General features: G+C 54.0%; 2 protein-coding genes across 2 annotated transcripts; both read left to right on the top strand.

The window, feature by feature from the left end:
• Positions 1-231: 231 nt before the first annotated feature.
• LOC118516992 lies at positions 232-2,357 on the top strand. Its single transcript, XM_036062819.1, has 2 exons — positions 232-1,231; positions 1,667-2,357. The coding sequence occupies exons 1-2, from the start codon at positions 436-438 to the stop codon at positions 1,888-1,890; spliced, it is 1,020 nt and encodes a 339-aa protein (XP_035918712.1). The 5' UTR covers positions 232-435; the 3' UTR covers positions 1,891-2,357.
• Positions 2,358-4,696: 2,339 nt separating this feature from the next.
• On the top strand, positions 4,697-6,939 carry LOC118516994. Its single transcript, XM_036062821.1, has 2 exons — positions 4,697-5,421; positions 6,247-6,939. Exons 1-2 carry the CDS (start codon positions 5,016-5,018, stop codon positions 6,468-6,470), a joined length of 630 nt encoding a protein of 209 aa, XP_035918714.1. The 5' UTR covers positions 4,697-5,015; the 3' UTR covers positions 6,471-6,939.
• The last annotated feature ends 1,445 nt before the right edge of the window (positions 6,940-8,384 follow it).

Raw genomic sequence — 8,384 nt, forward strand, 5'->3', positions numbered from 1 at the left:
AATCACAGCACAGGTACAGTAGCACAACACGGGCACACCAAGAAGCACAGTCAAGTAGCAGGCACTAATCGCAGGCAGCATAACCACACTGATACCGATCCAATCGCTTCATTCGGCTTTTATTTGGAACTGAGGTGACAGGCGCGCAACCAGAGAGGAGATTGCCGACGTTTTCTCTCCCGGTATATAAGCCGAGAAACGGGCGCGTTTTCTGGCACGCACGATACCGTGCCTGGACTTCGACCAGTGTGGTTATGCTGCCTGCGATTAGTGCCTGCTACTTGACTGTGCTTCTTGGTGTGCCCGTGTTGTGCTACTGTACCTGTGCTGTGATTCTCCGTGTATCGTATTTGTACCTGTGTGTGTGTTCGTGTGCTGCGCTTGTGCCTGTTCGTGAGTGTAGCCTCGTAGCCTGCTTCGGCTTCGACTTCGGCTATGCCGAAGCGTGGTAGAAGGAGGAGTAGGAAGCCAGACTCGGTAGGATCGAGCTCCGATTCGGCCGAGTCCAAGCGCTCGAGGAGCGTGGTTTCTTCCTCTTCGGAGGAATCTGACGATACGATGAGCGTGGACAGTACGGAGTCACGTTCATCCACCAGCGTGCAGGAGGATAACCTGGCACAATTTGTCACCGTAAACCGGCGACAACGGAAGGCAGTCCCGACAACGAAGCCTTCCACAACACCAGCTACGCCCGCTGTTCCTGCAGGGCGTACATCGGCTCCGGCTCCCGTATCGGCGGCAAAAATGCCTCCGATCACGGTGAAGTCACTCCCAGTAGCTGTCCTGCGTCCGGAACTGCAGGCTCGTGGAATCACACCAGAGTTCCGTATCTCCGGCGTAGGCACGTCAATCACCGTTCGATCTCCTGCTGAACAGCAGGAGGTCCTTAACTACCTGCAGCAGCGGAATGCGGAATATTTTTCGCATGACGCTAAAAACATGCGTCCCTTCAAGGCGGTGCTTCGTGGGCTTCCGGAAACGGACCTCGCGGAGATCGTTTGTGAACTGAAGGAAATCCACCAGCTCGACGTTTTGGAGGCGTTCGAGATCAAGCGCCGCGCAGAGGGCATTCAAACCAGGTTGTACCTGGTTCATTTCAAGCGAGGAACATGCTCGCTAAAAAAGCTGGAGGCAGTACGGTCAATCCAGCAAGTCATCGTGCGATGGGAGCCGTACCGCGGAGGGAAGAAAGGCCCGACGCAATGCCATCGATGTCAGGCTTTTGGGCATGGTACTCGCCATTGCCAAATTAAACCTCGGTGTGCCATCTGCGCGGCGGAGCATCTCTCGGAGCAGTGTCCATCGGGTTCGGGCACAGTAAAGTGCTCGAACTGTGGTGCTGCTCATCGCGCCGATGATCCGTCGTGTCCAAAGCGGGCCAAATACATCGAGATTCGTCAGCGCGCCAACGGTCGAAACTCTGCTCCTCCACCAGCCAAAGCTAACGTGTGGCACGCGCTTCCACCGTTAGCCACCATCCAAACCACACTCCCACACTCCATTCCTCCTCCGGTGTTGCACACTGCTCCCAAGGCCAAAAGCTTTGCGCAGATTGTGTCAGCACCAACCACTCCGAGCGTCCGACCTGCGGCAGCGCGCATCCCACAACCTAACCCAACAGTACCACAACCTAAACCAACCTCTTCTTCTTCCTTGCAATCCACAGCACCGAGATACAATCTTGCGAAGCGACTGCAGGACATCAAGAACGCTCCAGACACACCAGCTACAACACCAACTACAACTCCAGCCACAACTTCATCGGAAGACCTGTTTAGCCCGGAAGAGCTATTCGCTATATTTAGCAGAATGCTCCCGAAGATCCGCCTTTGCCGCAACAAGGGAGAACAAATCGCCGTTATCGGAGAACTATTGATGCTCCTTCACTGACCGGGCGCTGCGAGTCATCACATGGAATGCTCAGTCCGTCCGGACTAAGCAAATTCCACTCGGTGACTTCCTCGTCCGGCACAACATCGATGCAGCGCTAATAGTGGAAACATATCTCAAGCCTGAGATGAGTTTCTTCTTAGGCAACTACACCATCCATCGTCTGGATCGCACCACCTCCCGAGGCGGCGGTGTTGCCATAGCGATCCGACGTGGAATCCGGCACACACTACTCCCGCACTACAACACCACCACCATAGAAGCAATAGGCGTCCAGCTCCATACCGACACCGGTCCACTGCAGCTTACGGCAGTCTACTGTCCGCGGCAGTGCACTCTGTCGCGGAGAGCTACGTTCCGACAAGAGCTACACATCATCACCAGCAATCCGGCCCGTTCACTCATTGGGGGTGATCTCAACGCCAGGCACCAGTTGTGGGGCAACGTACGGAGCAACACAAATGGAATCGCCCTGGCGGACCTGTTGCAGCGTGGAAATTTCGTCGTGCAGTTCCCCGATGCTCCAACACACATCCCCAACCGAGGTATCCATTCAATAATAGATATTTTCCTTTCTAATTTCATCTGCAGCAAACCCCAAACCATCGATGAGCTGAACTCAGATCACTTCCCGGTCTTAACGGAACTGAATCTGAATGCAACCCGACATCCACCTCTACTGCGAAAGGACTACTGCCACACCGACTGGGCTCGCTTTGGGAGAACCGTGGACCAGCTTATCGACAACACTGACGTTGGTCCCGCGATACCCGACGTTGACGCAGCAATCGCCCGGTTCGAGAGTGCCGTCAAAGCAGCTGAAGCGGAGTGCGTCCCGGAGAGGAGTGTGCGTGGTGAGATTCTCGTTCTCGATGACCACACGCGATCACTCATCACCAGACGTAATATGCTGAGGCGACGGTATCAGCGGACTGGGGACTTGTTGCTGAAACGCCAGGCCACGCAGCTTATGCATATCATCCGCGAGCGAGTACAGACGATCCGCAACAACAGCTTCGAGCGTATGGTCCAAAGGCTACCTCCCCATGCACCCAGCTTCTGGAAAACTGCAAAAGTCCTTCGCACCAAACCCAGACCAGTACCACCACTCACCATAGCCACGACCCAGACGGCATACACACCAGCAGAAAAGTCCGATGCACTTGCCCACCAGTTCGCCAGTGCTCACCAGATCGGTCTGTCGATGCCCAGTCCACATGAGTCATCTGTGGCTGCGACGATTGACCGACTCGTTGCGGTCGACCCACCCTTTCCACCCGAAGACCAAACCACCATAGCAGAAGTGAAGGCTGCAGTCAAGAGAATGAGGAACATGAAGGCGCCCGGCTTCGACGGCATCTTCAACATTCTTTTGAAAAAACTGCAACCAAAGGCGCTATCACTTCTGGTAAATATCTATAACCGTTGTTTTCAACTTTTCTATTTCCCACAGTCCTGGAAGTGCGCTAAGGTGATCCCGATCCTAAAGCCAGGGAAGGATCCGACGCTGCCTGCAAGCTATCGACCCATCAGTCTGCTGAGTGCTCCCGGTAAACTCTTCGAGAGATTAGGTTTACTGGAGGCTTCGCGATGCAGTCGACGAGCGGCAACTCATCCCAGCGGAGCAGTTCGGTTTCCGGTCCGGCCATTCCTCCACACTACAGCTTCTTCGGCTCAAGAACACCATCCATAGAAACAAACGAGTTTCCAAATCCACCGCTGTCGTCCTGCTGGACATCGAGAAGGCGTTCGACAACGTGTGGCACAACGGGCTCATCCACAAGTTATGCAGGTTCGGGGTTCCAGCTCACCTGGTGAACATCCTGCACAACTATCTACAACAGCGGACGTTCCGGGTCGTCGTCTCCTCAACTGCCTCTGGTGCTGCTACAGTACCAGCCGGTGTTCCGCAGGGCAGCATATTGGGGCCTTTGCTCTATTTGCTGTACACTGCGGACCTGCCGACCCTTCCCGTCGGTGCGGACATGTTCCTGTTTGCAGACGACATGGCCATCGCGACGAAGGGTAGGACGTTGGCAGAGTTGAGAAGCGGCGCTCAACGTTCGCTGACCATCATCGGACAGTATGCTTCCAGCTGGAAGATCAAAATCAACCACTCCAAGACCCAGGCGATGATCATCCCCCATCGCCTGTCAAAACAGCTCATCAGTCCCCAAACCCAGCACATCACCATCGACAGCATCCGGCTGCCGTGGAAGACGACGGTGCGATACCTCGGGATCACCATCGACAACCGTATGCTGTTCCATCACCACACCAAGCTAACATCCATCCGCTTGCTCATCCTATTGGGGAAGCTATACCCACTCATCAACAGACGCTCCAAGCTACACCCATCCAACAAGATAGCCATCTATAAACAGATCGTCCTGCCCACAGCAACGTACGGCATTCCTGTCTGGCGTACCTGTGCAAGGACGAACCTGCTGAAGATACAAACCAATTGCAATAGAATCCTCCGTCTCATTCTGGACGCTCCCAGCTGGACACGGCTTGAGGAGCTCTACGAAGCAGCAAACACAGCACCATTCGACGTAATAGCAGACAACATCATCAACCGGCTGCAGACTTCAGCAGCGGTTTCCACACACCAGCAGGTGAAAAACCTAATATTTAGAGAATAAGGTAGTTAGCTAGTTTTAAGATAGTAGTTTGTTTTAGTTCGTAAGTTGTTAATTAGTTTGTAAGTTTAAACTAACAATTAGCCTAAGTGCATACAACATCATTATTTAATTAACAAAAAGAACTGCCTCTTGGCATACAAAACGACAAGAGCGCTGAAAAACATTTCAGTTGATTCTCGCGAAAATATGTTAATAATGTTAATTCTAAGATATCCATCAATAAATTCTTTAACTTTAAAAAAAAAAAAAAAACGTTTTCTGGCACATCATACCGTGCCTGGACTTCGACCAGTGTGGTTATGCTGCCTGCGATTAGTCCCTGCTACTTGACTGTGCTTCTTGGTGTGCCCGTGTTGTGCTACTGTACCTGTGCTGTGATTCTCCGTGTATCGTATTTGTACCTGCGTGTGTGTTCGTGTGCTGCGCTTGTGCCTGTTCGTGAGTGTAGCCTCGTAGCCTGCTTCGGCTTCGACTTCGGCTATGCCGAAGCGTGGTAGAAGGAGGAGTAGGAAGCCAGACTCGGTAGGATCGAGCTCCGATTCGGCCGAGTCCAAGCGCTCGAGGAGCGTGGTTTCTTCCTCTTCGAAGGAATCTGACGATACGATGAGCGTGGACAGTACGGAGTCACGTTCATCCACCAGCGTGCAGGAGGATAACCTGGCACAATTTGTCACCGTAAACCGGCGACAACGGAAGGCAGTCCCGACAACGAAGCCTTCCACAACACCAGCTACGCCCGCTGTTCCTGCAGGGCGTACATCGGCTCCGGCTCCCGTATCGGCGGCAAAAATGCCTCCGATCACGGTGAAGTCACTCCCAGTAGCTGTCCTGCGTCCGGAACTGCAGGCTCGTGGAATCACACCAGAGTTCCGTATCTCCGGCGTAGGCACGTCAATCACCGTTCGATCTCCTGCTGAACAGCAGGAGGTCCTTAAATACCTGCAGCAGCGGAATGCGGAATATTTTTCGCATGACGCTAAAAACATGCGTCCCTTCAAGGCGGTGCTTCGTGGGCTTCCGGAAACGGACCTCGCGGAGATCGTTTGTGAACTGAAGGAAATCCACCAGCTCGACGTTTTGGAGGCGTTCGAGATCAAGCGCCGCGCAGAGGGCATTCAAACCAGGTTGTACCTGGTTCATTTCAAGCGAGGAACGTGCTCGCTAAAAAAGCTGGAGGCAGTACGGTCAATCCAGCAAGTCATCGTGCGATGGGAGCCGTACCGCGGAGGGAAGAAAGGCCCAACGCAATGCCATCGATGTCAGGCTTTTGGGCATGGTACTCGCCATTGCCAAATTAAACCTCGGTGTGCCATCTGCGCGGCGGAGCATCTCTCGGAGCAGTGTCCGTCGGGTTCGGGCACAGTAAAGTGCTCGAACTGTGGTGCTGCTCATCGCGCCGATGATCCGTCGTGTCCAAAGCGGGCCAAATACATTGAGATTCGTCAGCGCGCCAACGGTCGAAACTCTGCTCCTTCACCAGCCAAAGCTAACGTGTGGCACGCGCTTCCACCGTTAGCCACCATCCAAACCACACTCCCACACTCCATTCCTCCTCCGGTGTTGCACACTGCTCCCAAGGCCAAAAGCTTTGCGCAGATTGTGTCAGCACCAACCACTCCAAGCGTCCGACCTGCGGCAGCGCGCATCCCACAACCTAACCCAACAGTACCACAACCTAAACCAACCTCTTCTTCTTCCTTGCAATCCACAGCACCGAGATACAACCTTGCGAAGCGACTGCAGGACATCAAGAACGCTCCAGACACACCAGCTGCAACACCAACTACAACTCCAGCCACAACTTCATCGGAAGACCTGTTCAGCCCGGAAGAGCTATTCGCTATATTTAGCAGAATGCTCCCGAAGATCCGCCTTTGCCGCAACAAGGGAGAACAAATCGCCGTTATCGGAGAACTTTTGATGCTCCTTCACTGACCGGGCGCTGCGAGTCATCACATGGAATGCTCAGTCCGTTCGGACTAAGCAAATTCCACTCGGTGACTTCCTCGTCCGGCACAACATCGATGCAGCGCTAATAGTGGAAACATATCTCAAGCCTGAGATGAGTTTCTTCTTAGGCAACTACACCATCCATCGTCTGGATCGCACCACCTCCCGAGGCGGCGGTGTTGCCATAGCGATCCGACGTGGAATCCGGCACACACTACTCCCGCACTACAACACCACCACCATAGAAGCAATAGGCGTCCAGCTCCATACCGACACCGGTCCACTGCAGCTTACGGCAGTCTACTGTCCGCGGCAGTGCACTCTGTCGCGGAGAGCTACGTTCCGACAAGAGCTACACATCATCACCAGCAATCCGGCCCGTTCACTCATTGGGGGTGATCTCAACGCCAGGCACCAGTTGTGGGGCAACGTACGGAGCAACACAAATGGAATCGCCCTGGCGGACCTGTTGCAGCGTGGAAATTTCGTCGTGCAGTTCCCCGATGCTCCAACACACATCCCCAACCGAGGTATCCATTCAATAATAGATATTTTCCTTTCTAATTTCATCTGCAGCAAACCCCAAACCATCGATGAGCTGAACTCAGATCACTTCCCGGTCTTAACGGAACTGAATCTGAATGCAACCCGACATCCACCTCTACTGCGAAAGGACTACTGCCACACCGACTGGGCTCGCTTTGGGAGAACCGTGGACCAGCTTATCGACAACACTGACGTTGGTCCCGCGATACCCGACGTTGACGCAGCAATCGCCCGGTTCGAGGGTGCCGTCAAAGCAGCTGAAGCGGAGTGCGTCCCGGAGAGGAGTGTGCGTGGTGAGATTCTCGTTCTCGATGACCACACGCGATCACTCATCACCAGACGTAATATGCTGAGGCGACGGTATCAGAGGACTGGGGACTTGTTGCTGAAACGCCAGGCCACGCAGCTTATGCATATCATCCGCGAGCGAGTACAGACGATCCGCAACAACAGCTTCGAGCGTATGGTCCAAAGGCTACCTCCCCATGCACCCAGCTTCTGGAAAACTGCAAAAGTCCTTCGCACCAAACCCAGACCAGTACCACCACTCACCATAGCCACGACCCAGACGGCATACACACCAGCAGAAAAGTCCGATGCACTTGCCCACCAGTTCGCCAGTGCTCACCAGATCGGTCTGTCGATGCCCAGTCCACATGAGTCATCTGTGGCTGCGACGATTGACCGACTCGTTGCGGACGACCCACCCTTTCCACCCGAAGACCAAACCACCATAGCAGAAGTGAAGGCTGCAGTCAAGAGAATGAGGAACATGAAGGCGCCCGGCTTCGACGGCATCTTCAACATTCTTTTGAAAAAACTGCAACCAAAGGCGCTATCACTTCTGGTAAATATCTATAACCGTTGTTTTCAACTTTTCTATTTCCCACAGTCCTGGAAGTGCGCTAAGGTGATCCCGATCCTGAAGCCAGGGAAGGATCCGACGCTGCCTGCAAGCTATCGACCCATCAGTCTGCTGAGTGCGCCCGGTAAACTCTTCGAGAGATTGGTTTACTGGAGGCTTCGCGATGCAGTCGACGAGCGGCAACTCATCCCAGCGGAGCAGTTCGGTTTCCGGTCCGGCCATTCCTCCACACTACAGCTTCTTCGGCTCAAGAACACCATCCAAAGAAACAAACGAGTTTCCAAATCCACCGCTGTCGTCCTGCTGGACATCGAGAAGGCGTTCGACAACGTGTGGCACAACGGGCTCATCCACAAGTTATGCAGGTTCGGGGTTCCAGCTCACCTGGTGAACATCCTGCACAACTATCTACAACAGCGGACGTTCCGGGTCGTCGTCTCCTCAACTGCCTCTGGTGCTGCTACAGTACCAGCCGGTGTTCCGCAGGG

This window comes from Anopheles stephensi, unplaced genomic scaffold (assembly GCF_013141755.1).
Source record: "Anopheles stephensi strain Indian unplaced genomic scaffold, UCI_ANSTEP_V1.0 ucontig428, whole genome shotgun sequence".
Taxonomy (NCBI): Eukaryota; Metazoa; Arthropoda; class Insecta; order Diptera; family Culicidae; genus Anopheles; species Anopheles stephensi.

Bases quoted from the DNA above. Each gene is read 5' to 3' on its own strand.
- LOC118516992 (XM_036062819.1), top strand. From the start codon at position 436: ATGCCGAAGCGTGGTAGAAGGAGGAGTAGGAAGCCAGACTCGGTAGGA. The intron at 1,232-1,666 runs GTACTCGCCATT...TGCAATCCACAG, and splicing joins ATGTCAGGCTTTTGGGCATG to CACCGAGATACAATCTTGCG.
- LOC118516994 (XM_036062821.1), top strand. From the start codon at position 5,016: ATGCCGAAGCGTGGTAGAAGGAGGAGTAGGAAGCCAGACTCGGTAGGA. The intron at 5,422-6,246 runs GCACGTCAATCA...TGCAATCCACAG, and splicing joins GTTCCGTATCTCCGGCGTAG to CACCGAGATACAACCTTGCG.